Source organism: Chenopodium quinoa, unplaced genomic scaffold (assembly GCF_001683475.1).
Source record: "Chenopodium quinoa cultivar QQ74 unplaced genomic scaffold, ASM168347v1, whole genome shotgun sequence".
Classification (NCBI taxonomy): Eukaryota; Viridiplantae; Streptophyta; class Magnoliopsida; order Caryophyllales; family Amaranthaceae; genus Chenopodium; species Chenopodium quinoa.
The window spans coordinates 637,587-649,960 of NW_018744290.1; the positions used below are offsets into that span (position 1 = coordinate 637,587).

A 12,374-nucleotide genomic window follows, 5' to 3' on the forward strand; every position below is an offset into this window, starting at 1 on the left:
AACTTCGGGTCGGGTCGGTTCGTTTCGTTTCGGTTCGGGTCATTTCGGGTTTTGGGTCAAGGTCGGGTCAATTCCACTTCGGGTCGGGTTGATTTCGGGTTTTGGGTCAATTTTGGGTCACTGTTTTCGCGTCAATTTCGGGTCATGGACCGGGTCATTCGGATCTGGGTCAGGATTGCCAGTTCTAACCTCAGCCCAAGGCACTCTCTAGGCCTTAGAGCTTATCAAGGCCACATATATTTACTTGTCCAAATTCTTCTCATTGGTAATTATCTCACATTTATTATACATGCATTCCTAATCTAGCAACAAGTGTTCAAGAACCAATGTATGTGCTTATTTGCAAGTAAATTGATTGTGATGAAATAGAACTATAGAAGAAAGGGGAATAGTGGATTTTCTTACAAAGATTATACCAATACATGCAATAATACTCCATAGTATGTGTAGATATGACAAAGCATAATCAGTCAAGTGCATATAAATTACATTACTTACATGAAACATGTAATCCTTCATTAACTGTAGCTGAGGTGTTACACCCACCTTACCTATGAATGACATTATATTACATACTATGGAGTAATTATTTTTAACAAATTCAAATCTTATTGAATCGGATCAGAAACATTTAGAAAATTTTCTTATTTGTTTTGCATATTTGCCAACTATTTGAAATCATTTACTAATTCAAATTGTAGAAAATACACAATAAAACAAATTAAATAATACCTCATTAATGATTTTTTATACGAAGTATGTATCAACATATAATTACATTCAAAGTTAATTAATACCAAGAGATAAATCAAACCATACATGGAGTGATTCAAAACTAGGCTAAAACAAACACAACATAAATCAGTCCAAAATACCTTATTTCGGATGAAGAGAATATGGGTTAAGTTATTGCACTAACTCCAAAAATCAAAATGTGCTCACTACATAGAGACAGCGAAAAAACATTGAGACTTAGTATTTGCTCTCACATCAAATAAAATCTTGAGTACTAGGATTCTAGGAAGCATTATTATTATTCATAGGCAAAGTACTCCGTACCATCTTCAATTCTTCATAGTAGTCAATGGACTTGGCAATGCTGACCCAGACCCGATGACCCGACCCATGATCCGAAATTGACCCAAAAAATTGATTCGAAAATGACTTGAAACTCGAAATTGACCCGACCCGACCCAAAAATGGAGTTGACCCGAAGTTGACCCGGTCCGAAATTGACCCGGAGTGTTTGACCCGAACAGACCCGATACCCGAAATTGACCCGAACAGACCTGATACTTGAAATGTCCCGAACTAAAATTACCTTATAATTGAACTTAAAATGTCTTGTACCAAAAGTAACTCAAATTGTTCATCTTCAACCATAGCTAAGCTCATAAACTGAATTGATAGTTTTTATTATAACAATAACAAAATATATACTCCGTATAAAATTATTCATTTGAGCTTGATACACAAATGAAACAACCCGAATATGACCCGACCAGATTTTGACCTGACCCGAATATGACCCAAACATACTTGACCCGAAATTGACCTGACCCGAACATACCCGACCCGAACTCGACCCGATACCTAACCCAAAGTTGACCCGAAACCCGAATCGACCCGACCTATACCCGACCCAAATGTTAGTTGACCCGAAATGACCCGACCTGAAAGTGATCCGACCCAAATCCAACCCGAATGACCCATTTGCCAGGTCTAGTAGCCAATGGGTAACCCTTTTTATACATGAAAAGATCATAAGTCGCAATCTTCGTTTGTTTCACATGAAACGGCACCTTTGACTTGCATCACTAGCATAAACAAACTTAGAAGAATAAAATGACATTTACAAAATTAATTATTTTACATAGTCCATAGTAGGATTCATAGAATATACGAAGTAATATCTCCAAAAATCTAAAATACTTAGTATAACTGTATAAGCCTATAATACCCTCATGACTCAAGTTAGTATTGAAAAAAAATTGGGATCATCAATGAGAATAGTATAAAACTATAGTACAATAAACTTAGTAAGTTTAAACTGAGAATATTAGAGGGGCCGAGATTTGAATCTTTTACCTCTCGCTCAAAACTAATCATCTAAAACTAATAACACCATTACTACATTGTACATTGCATAAACAAGATGCTAACAAATTAGTACTCGGTCAGACAGAAGAAAAGAATCGTAGAGTTATGCAAAGGGCATACACGATCCGCCAAGTCTCAGACAGAGGAACAGTTTACTTGCAGAATATTCTGTGATACGGAGTAGATGATATGTTACTGTCAGGAAATCAACAGTATACGGATTCCTTGTACTTTCGCAACCTTAAACTGTTGACTTGGCGATATAGTGAATATTCATTGAGCTGAGATCATACATTAACAAACAGCTTACATGATTGAGACAGACTGAGAAACAGCTGATACAAAAAAAAAGTACAGCAACATAATCGTTTAGTATTACTGACCGCGTCAATCTAAGACAGTATGTTTCAGTATATAAGTATCGTAGGATGAAGCCTTTTATCTGCAAGTTCACAAATATTTTCAGTGCAATAGAAGAGAATAAGTGACGGATAATTTTAAACACAATAGTAGCATACTAGTAGAATAAAGAAAATGAGTGATCTGATGCCAGCCTCGAATAATGTGGATGAGATCGAAACAAAGAAATTTGCTCTTCCAGTGATGCAGAGAACAAGGCCATAGTCTTCCCACTCGTATCTGTGGCAAAGCCTCATATGCGGGCATTTCATTTATGCTGGATACAATTCTTCTCCTGCTTCCTGTCAACTTTTGCTGCCCCGCCTCTGCTTCCTATCATTCGTGATAACCTCAATCTCACACAAAATGACATTGGTAATGCAGGAGTAGGTTCAGTTTCAGGAGAATATTTGCCCGCGTTCTCATGGGTACTGCCTGTGACTTGTTTGGGCCACGGCTTGCTTCTACAACCCTAACCCTCCTCACTGCACCAGCAGTTTACCTGTCTGCTGTGGCAGACTCTGCACCGGCTTCTTTTGCTATGCGATTTTTCACAGGCTTTGCTTTAGCTACTTTTGTCTCAACCCAATACTGGATGAGCTCCATGTTCTATCCAACAGTAGTTGGCCTAGCCAATGGGCAGTCAGCCGGATGGGGCAACCTTGGGGAAGGGGTTGCCCAGCTGGTTATGCCACTAGTCTATACTGCTATCCTTAAGACAGGAGCCACAAATTTTGTAGCCTGGAGGATACCATTCTTCATACCTGCCCTCTTTCAGATGTCTTCAGCATTCGCTGTAATGCTTCTCGGACAAGATCTGCCTGATGGAAATTTCCACCAGCTGCAGAAAGTCTGGTAACATGCATAAGGATAATGCGAAAAAGGTTTTATATCATGGAATCACCAATTACAGGAGATGGATCACTGCTCTAGGATATGGGTTCTGTTTTGGGTAGAACTAGCTGTAAACAAGATAGTTGCTTACTACTTCTTTGACCGATTTAATCTTAACCTTAACCTTTCGGGAATTGTTGCTGCCACTTTTGGGATGGTTAATCTTTTCTCCAGACCTATAGGTGGAGGCTTGTCAGATTTCACGGCGAAAAAGTATGGAATGAGGGGAAGACTGGAGCTGGTGGATAGTCCAAACAATAAGTGGTGTACAGTGCATTGCTTTGGGACTGATTGACACTTTAGCTGCATCTATTGCAGTGATGACTATCTTCTCTTTATTTGTTCAAGCAGCCGAAGGACTTACGTTTGGGGTCGTTCCTTTTGTCTCTAGAAGGTAAATACATCGTTTACGTTCCTTTCACTTTAACCTGCAATTGCATTTACCAAATTCAGCCATGCAAAACCTCGTTAAAGATAACATTGTAGTCTGTACAACTGTACAAGTATATTAGAATGCAAGGTAAAACAAAAATAGTACAACATACAACTATTTCATTAGAGTAAATTAGAAATTTTGAATCAGCACATAAATTGGTTTTGATGGTAGGTTTACCCTTCAAATTTACATCAGATCATTTTATAAGGATTAATTAGAAATTCAGAGTGATTCAAAAACTATTGGAAATTCTTACAATCTTAGAAATACATACAATCTTAGAATTTATTCAAAAAAAAAAAAACATACAATCTTAGAAAACCATAAACTTGTCAGATGGTTGTCAAGCTTACTGCTTACATCAATATCTATTGTATGTTCCTAACTACTCTACGTCACTCATCAGATCTTTGGGGGTGGTTTCGGGCATGACTGGTGCTGGCGGAAATGTGGGTGCAGTCCTTACTCAAGTGATCTTATTCAGAGGATCTCAATTCACAACAGAAGGAGGAATAACATACATGGGTGTTATGATCATAGCATGCTCCCTCGGCATAGTTTCCATATACTTCCCACAATGGGGGGGTGTTTTTTGTGGTCCTAAAGCAAACTTTACAGAAGAAGACTTCTACCTGAGGGAATGGGATGCAGAGGAACAGAAGAGAGACCTTCATAATGTGAGCATGAAATTCGCAGGGAGCTGTAGGAATGAGCGAAGTACAAAAGGAAAGTCTGTAACCAAAGAAGCTGAAATGAGCGCACCAGCTGGTGTTTAACAGCCACCTTTACTTATCAAAATTTGACATCTTGAATCACATCTTTGGATTCAGATATCTACTTTATTACAATCTACATGTCAACTGCATATGTAAAATCTCTATGTTTGGCTATACTGTAAAACATGTTCACAGTATCTTCCTCCAATCCCAACCCCCCATATTTTCCTGCTTTTATACTCGTCAAAGTCCAAAATATGTGTAATGTGTGAAAATATATCCAGTTGTTGTTTTTAGTTCCAACTTTCATCTCTGAATTCACAGTTACCGCCCGCCCGCCAACCCCCCCCCCCTCCCACCCCTAAAAAAAAAAAAAAAAAAAAAAAAAAAAAGGAAGAAGTTGAGGTATTTTTTCTTAGACGACTTTGGATGTGAGATTAAAATCAACTCATTCACACATACATGGAAATCTGAACTAATACGTTTGTAAAAGCATACCATTAAACAAACAATGAGAACAAAGTTTATCTATGTACAATGATATAAATCAAATATTGCAGCAAAACTTACTAAGGATACTAAACATGGTGGCGCAATGTTCAATCCTTAACTTATATTAGTTATCGACTTGAAAAAAGTTTAAAACAAACAATCACTATTTGGTACTCCGCATGTAACATGACATATCAACATTTTTCGTAAGAAAATAACTCTCAAAATACCCTCTATTATTCCATGTAATCTCCTTTCGCCTAAAATTATGAAAAAATGTCATTATTATATGCACTATTCACATATACGGAGTAGTTATTTCTATGCCATCTCTTCCAACAACAGATTTACATCAAATTCATAACGAAATTTCAGCTCGATATACTCTCGTCCCATGAATACCATCTTCTCTATGACTTCTAATCCCAATGCCTAAACCAGTAAAACCACCACAATTCAATGTTCCCGCCAAAACCGTCCATCATCAAACATTTCACCAACTCATCTTCTTCTTTCTCTTCTCTCTCCCAAAACTCACCTCCATCCCTCTCTCTCCTAGCAGACAGATGCACCTCAATGCATCAACTCAAACAAGTCCACGCTCAGATGATCACCTCGGCTCGCATTCACGACACCTACGCTGCCAGCCGGTTGCTCTCCTTCTGTGCCGTATCGAATTCTGGTGACATCAATTATGCTGTAAAGCTATTTAATTACACCCAAGAACCCAATAATTTTATGTACAATACCATTATCAGAGCTCAAGCTACTACTGGAAATCCCTCAAATGCTCTGTTATTGTATGTTCAGATGAGAAGGATGAAAGTTTTGCCGGGAAAACATACGTTTCCTTTTCTTTTGAAGGCGTGTTCGAATATGAAATCGATTAATGGGTGTAAACAGGTTCATTCCCATGTAATTAAACTTGGGTTGGATTTGGAATTGCATGCTGTTAATGGGTTGGTGAGGGGGTATAGTGTTTCAGGAAGTTTGAGCGATGCACGCCAAGTGTTTGATGAAATTTCTGAGAGAAATTTGAGTATTTGGACTAGTATGATTTGTGGGTATGCGCAGAATGATAACTCAGATGAGGCTTTGGTGTTGTTTAATCAAATGGTTGATCATGGGCTTGAGCCGAATGGAGCGACTTTGGCTTCGGTGTTATCGGCCTGTGCTCGAGAAGGGTGCTTGATGATAGGGGAGAAGATTGAGATGTTTATGATTGAAAAAGGTGTTGAATTGGGGGTGATTCTTGGGACTGCATTGGTTCACATGTATGCAAAGAATGGTGCTTTGGGTAAGGCAAGAGAAGTATTTGACAGTATGCAAGAGAAGAATGTTGCAACTTGGAATGCTATGATTCATGGGTTGGCTGTTCATGGGTATGCTGAAGCAGCACTAAGGCTTTTCCGAAAGCTTGAAATCGAGGGAATCGTGCCTAATGACATTACATTTGTGGCAGTTTTATCTGCTTGCTGCCATGGGGGCTTCCTTGAAGAAGGTCGCCAGTTTTTTCGTATGATGAAACAAGATTACAATATTGAGCCGAAACTAGAGCACTTTAGCTGTATGGTTGATCTTCTTGGTCGAGAAGGGAAGTTGATTGAGGCAGAGCAATTGATACGAGATATGATATGGAAAGCAGATCTGATTATTTGGGGAGCTTTGTTGAGTGCTTGTAAGAAATGTGGGAATATTGCTGTTGCTGAAAGAGTAGTAAATGAGATTTTAGCTTTGGATCCTCATAATCACGGAGTTCGTGTTATTTTGTCGAATATGTATGCAGAGGCTGGTAGGTGGGAAGATGTATCGAGTCAAAGAAAGGTAATGAAGGAAGGAAACTTGAAGAAAGTACCTGGTTGGAGTTCAGTTGATGATGGTGGTTAATGTTCATCAGAATTGTACATTTTAAGTTAAAATATTCAAGGTCTTTAAACAAGTTTTTAATCATCCAGTGCATTTAAAACTTATCTTCACTGAGTAAAATGTTGTAATTACTACCAAAGATGTCACTTGTAGCACTTACAAAAGACTATCATGAAGAAAGGAGAAGGATATCTAGAGTTCTTGTATTTCTCAATTCTTATATTCTAAATTGATCAAACTCTCATAGCAAAACTAATCAATACCAGGTTTATAAATGCAGACTATCATTATCTCAGTAAACAGTACAGTTCAGATACATTGAATGTGTTCCCGGTACACAAGCATTGAAATCATAAATTACAGGCATTCAACCCCAGTAAAAATATACAGACATTTGCTGATCCATTATATTGTTATCAGAACAAAAGACAAATGCAGCTATTTTACATATTAACATAATTACATGTATTTTTTAATGCAGTAATCAAAACCGATCTGTGTGTGTTGTCTGAATATACAGTAAATATGGACCTATCATACAAATGTGTCCTTGGCACCATGTATGTACCTATATGGCAGAATCAAGAGACTACGTCAATATTCCACCTTTACAGCATACAAGGCGCTTACCTATAAGAATCCTTTAGTGGCAGCAATAACATGTAAATTACACCATGTAGTAGTGTAGTGTATCAGACTTAACCAAGACATGCAGCAGCTGTGCAATATGGCAATATGAATCTTCAATCTTCCCGCAGGCAACTCTCCAATTTCTTTGGTTTACCTGCTGAGACATGAGATTAGCACATCTTCATGGGCATGGTCACCAGTGCACATGTAATATGCCTAAGCGTGAATAAATTACATGGCAGAATCTACCAATCTAATTCGCTTTTTTTTTCACAAGGAAAAAATCCGATTACACTTAGGGGGGGTTAAACTTAAGTTGCATATGATTTGTATACTCTCTATATCTCATCCAATTGTCCCAGATTCTAACTTGTGGAACCCTTCCTTCTTAAGCAGATGATTTTTCTCCCTTACATAAGTAGTTAATAGGGTTCCATGATCAACTAACATGTACCAATCTACTTCACCGAGAGCTCATGGACAGAGTAAATTACTTGAAAAAAAATAAATTTGCAAGTGGTTCAGTATTGAATGTCATTTTGACTCTAGCATTATTTGCAATGCATGATGTGAAAATAGATTAGCAATTAGATACCAAGTTACTACTTTTCCGAAAAGAATAAAAAAAAAAAGGATACCAAGTTACTAACCGTGTGAAAGAAACTAGTAGAAACTGATTACTGGATATTTGTCCATTTGTCCTTCCCAAAAATCTAAGCCTTATGCAAGGTGTTCATTGGCATTGCCTGTTTCATAAGAGAGTTATATTCTCGACTTCTTGACCACTCATCAATCTCACGAGCACGTAGCACAGGAAGAGGGTGTGACAATTGCCTTGTTTGAGCATTACTGTAAGGACATAAAGGGGTTGTTAATCCTTTTGGAATCCTAACTAAAAAAGTTGGTGACTGTGCACGACTTATTATACTAAGCTGGTACCTTACCTTATATACCACCCCATTGGACTTGAAGAAGCTTTATCATAAGAGCGAGCTTGCTCCAAAAATGCATCCACATTTAGTTGATCCACCAAGGAAGGGCAGCCCCCAGACAACTTCATCAGGACGGATACGACAATCTCTTGTAATACCACCAAAAATATTAAAGAGATCCAACAGAAGGCGAGGGAAGAATGCAGATTAGTTTAGTAATATATTACAATCACCAATATTGGGAAACCAAGAAAAAAAAAGGAGGATAAAAAAAAAATACTTGTATAACACATGCTGAAAGAGATCACATAACTCACATCACCATACCTTGGGATCTTGAGCAACAAGAAGGGCTGCACGATCACAGGTCAGCTCTGCTGCTCGGAGCCAACGGGTTAACTGTTCCTCTATGCTACTAGCAATAAATCCACCAACTCCTACAGATGGAACAAGAGGTTTATTCTTGTATTATGGTAGCAATTTTCACACTGAAACCTTAGCACTTTCTAGATGAGGAAAATGCGAAAATCAGACAAGATTTCTGCAAACCAAAGTTTTCTCTAGTGGTATAAATTTAAAATTAACCTTAAGTGTTGATTTTTTGCAATTTACAGAGCAACCAAGTTTATATTATAGTTAAAGACTTAAAACAGCTATAGTTCTATGCAAATATGATATATATATATCAGATGCTATTTCCTTTAGAAACTTAAGTCCTAGCAGCAAGCTAAAATTAATCAATCTCCGGAAGTGATTATTCACGCAAAACAATCGAGATGTTGAGAACCTTATCTCTGGGATTCTTACAAGTCATTTACCATTACAGGCCACCAGGATTCTTACAAGTCCATTGTCCAACCATTCGAAGACACTGGAAAATGTTACTACTCCAACTAATAGCGGTAATCAAACCACATAAGACCAAAAGTTTATGAAATATTATACATGTAAGATTCTGACTAGCTCAAACGAGCCACCCTACAATGATATCAATCTTAATTATCTAAAAAAATTATTTAAATTATCTTTAGTATACCTATGCAACCACTACAACTCTAGTAGAATGCACATTAAGCTTACCAGGTATGACGTATGCTCCAAGAGAGAGGATATTTGCATATGTCAGCCACAGTCCATGGTCACATTTCAGATGACCCAACTCATGGGCCATGACAGCCTATTGACATTAACATTAAAAAAAAAAAGTCAGGAAAGATAGTTGCAAAATGCATCTGAATCATGGCTCAATGCTTGATAAAAACTGTATACATTTACAGCAATATGGGAAGAAATGATGCAGGAAAAGCAAGGAAAAGAAGCCAACATCAATACCTGCAACTCTTTTCGTGATAAAAGTTCAATAAGACTTGTGTGGACAACTACAAATGGCCTTTTACCGCTGATGGCTAAGGTATATGCGTTCGGTGTAGGACTCTGGCGAACATACAAATCAGGAGGCTCAACATTCAATATTTCAGCAGCCTCAAGCATCAACTGGTGCAGTTCAGGAAGCTGAAACACAAGCATAGCATGTCACAGTCTAATATAAGCTAAAATCTAATTGTTTGAGGCAACACAAGCTTCAGCAATCACAAAAAAGGTTTAAGCATTTTGCTTTAGCAAGGTTTCAAAAATTTGACCGAGTCTTGACACCTTAACAAATGGCCGTATCCAGCACTCAACTAAGAGTAACATAGTTGTGTAGCTTTGAGAAATAATCAAACATTATGGTTGGTGCTGAACTTTCACAATGCATATCATCTAAAACAGATTTTACATACGATATATGTCTCCATCTCAGCCGGAAATTTCAAGGTACTAAACATGTGACTCGTGTCAAATGAACAAGAATGTACTCGTATAATGGATGCAGCAAGTGTAAATTATAGTCTTACAGAAATGATAAAATTCACAACATGAACCGAATTCGACTCCAATTTCGTCAAGTTATTAATATTACCTGGTTTTTGGAAACAAGCAATGAAGTACCTATGTTCTCAAGAAACATAACCTGCTCCGCAATTGATCCTGGCATTATAAAAACAAACATATAAACATATCAAGTCAAATACATGAAAAAAAGTACTAATTTCATAAGAGTAGTCAAAATTATTAAATTGATTGACCAAAATTAGTAGGAAAAAGTATACCTAATAAAGCTTTGCCAATTGCATCTAATCCAGGAATTGCTCTCAAAATCACAGTGTTCTAATTTCACAATCAACCAAACAAAAATTAAGAAAATTAATAATATATAATTGAAGCTAAATACAAGTAATAGAGATAGAAAGTTACTCGTTGATCAAGAGGATGTCTGAAATCATCGGCATTAAGATTGCGAAAAACAACATTCGAAGAAGAAGAAGAAGAAGTAGCAGATGCAGAAACAGAAACATGAACCCTAGTGTTTCCAATAATTGGCGGGGATCGAAAATTGGAGAAATTAGGGGTTGATTTGGGGGGAAAACAACGGATGGAAGGATGAGAAGAGATTGATAGTGAGGAGAGAGAAAAAGAAACCGCCATTTTTAGTATGTTTTTTGCAGAAAATCAAAAAGCAGAAATTATAAGAACTGAGTTTTGTTGGCGGGTTAACTCAGTTCTTCACCCCATGAATCATGAATGAGTGTGAGAGAATTGAACAGATTTATGGTTATGCTTTACCGCCACTTCGTTTTCTGTTTAGACTTATTAGAGGGTTTATTTGTATTTTTTTTTTGTTTTCTAAATGTTAATTTGCTCGAGTTGGCTTTTAAGTTCACATTGTTTAAAATGGATATCTAATCGGGTTTGTTAAGGTTCCTATGTTTCGGATAGATCGGAAATTTTATGATATTCGAAACCTAATTTGTATTGTAGTTGAAAGATGTTTTAAGTCAATCAAGAAGTAGTTGAGAATGGGGTGTTAAATATCACCATAAAAAAATGATCAAAACCATTAACATTTAGTGTGAATGGACAATCATGCACTCACCGCTATCTTCCCTCTTGCCACCATTCACTAACACCTTAGCACCACCACCCTGACTAGCGACGACCACCACACTAACCGGTGACCCACCACATCTCCCTCAATGATGACCCACCACCTTCCCTCCCTCGCCAACGGGAAAGTAGTGGTTTTTTTTATTTCCGACAACCGCAACAACCGAAAACCAAAACGATTGCCGGAGCTGGAAACCAATTATTGGGCATGGTAACCGTTTTTGGGCTCCAGTCACCGCGGTTGCCGAAAATTTAAAAAACAAAAAAAAAAAAAAACAACCACCCTCCCGTCGGCGAGGGAAGGTGGTGGGTCGCCAGTTAGGGTGGTGGCAGTCATTGCCGGTCAGAAGTGGTGGTGGTCATTGCCGGTCAGAAAGAGGTGGTGGGTCGCCATGGAGGATAAGGGGTGGTGAAGTAATAAGGGCATGGTTGTCCATTCACACCAAATGTTGGCGGTGTGATCATTTTATATGGCGGTGTTTAGCAACCTACTTGATATACCATATCAATTGGCTATCATAAGCTTACAATTGTAATTTTAGTTTTTACAAAGTGGGATTGTATAATTGGATATAAGGTGGATATCGTGTTTACTTATAAAACAAAGTTAAGGTGAATTAAAGATAAGGGTATATTCTATCTATCTGATTTTTTACTTATCTAAATTTATTTTAATTTATCTGAATCTATTAAAACTTTTTTTAATTGTAATTTGAATATAGACAAATCTTATCATAACTTTTTTTCATGAACTTATGAGAGTTGAAATAAGTAAAAATAAAATGAATTGAACTATACATGACCTAAATATATAATGAATTTCATGTAGTGAGTTTAAGGTATACCTTTGAGGATTGCCTTACCAAATCAATTCAAACAAAGTGTAGCTTGGGAGGATTAGATTATATTGACATAAAATTCAAG

The 12,374-nt window shown here is 37.3% G+C and overlaps 2 protein-coding genes and 1 pseudogene across 4 annotated transcripts; 2 read left to right on the forward strand and 1 right to left on the reverse strand.

The window, feature by feature from the left end:
- The first annotated feature begins 2,579 nt into the window (after positions 1–2,579).
- LOC110695353 lies at positions 2,580–4,889 on the forward strand (annotated as a pseudogene).
- A 145-nt stretch (positions 4,890–5,034) lies between these two features.
- LOC110695084 (pentatricopeptide repeat-containing protein At5g06540-like) lies at positions 5,035–6,987 on the forward strand. The gene has a single exon (XM_021872288.1). It carries the CDS (start codon positions 5,497–5,499, stop codon positions 6,922–6,924), a length of 1,428 nt encoding a protein of 475 aa, XP_021727980.1. The 5' UTR covers positions 5,035–5,496; the 3' UTR covers positions 6,925–6,987.
- A 203-nt stretch (positions 6,988–7,190) lies between these two features.
- LOC110695085 (protease HtpX homolog) lies at positions 7,191–11,422 on the reverse strand. 3 transcript variants are annotated; one of them, XM_021872290.1, is made up of 10 exons: positions 10,761–11,403; positions 10,616–10,673; positions 10,426–10,493; positions 9,798–9,977; positions 9,546–9,642; positions 8,793–8,902; positions 8,478–8,611; positions 8,184–8,382; positions 7,607–7,687; positions 7,191–7,471 (listed from the first exon to the last, which is right to left on the reverse strand). In XM_021872290.1, the coding sequence occupies exons 1-8, from the start codon at positions 10,989–10,991 to the stop codon at positions 8,247–8,249; spliced, it is 1,014 nt and encodes a 337-aa protein (XP_021727982.1). In that variant the 5' UTR covers positions 10,992–11,403; the 3' UTR covers positions 7,191–7,471; positions 7,607–7,687; positions 8,184–8,246. The 3 variants fall into 3 exon arrangements, with proteins under 3 accessions (XP_021727982.1, XP_021727981.1, XP_021727983.1); XM_021872289.1 differs by having other exon boundaries at positions 7,191–7,687; XM_021872291.1 differs by lacking the exons at positions 7,191–7,471; positions 7,607–7,687 and having other exon boundaries at positions 8,244–8,382; positions 8,478–8,613; positions 10,761–11,422.
- Between the last annotated feature and the right edge of the window lie 952 nt (positions 11,423–12,374).

What these genes read in the sequence shown, in the direction of transcription:
- LOC110695084 (XM_021872288.1), top strand. Translation starts at nt 5,497, where the DNA reads ATGTTCCCGCCAAAACCGTCCATCATCAAACATTTCACCAACTCATCT.
- LOC110695085 (XM_021872290.1), bottom strand. Translation starts at nt 10,991, where the DNA reads ATGGCGGTTTCTTTTTCTCTCTCCTCACTATCAATCTCTTCTCATCCT. An exon ending in TGCTTGTTTCCAAAAACCAG is followed by an intron (nt 9,978 to 10,425) that starts GTAATATTAATA and finishes CTTGTGTTTCAG; the next exon opens with CTTCCTGAACTGCACCAGTT. An exon ending in TTGTTGCTCAAGATCCCAAG is followed by an intron (nt 8,612 to 8,792) that starts GTATGGTGATGT and finishes GTATTACAAGAG; the next exon opens with ATTGTCGTATCCGTCCTGAT.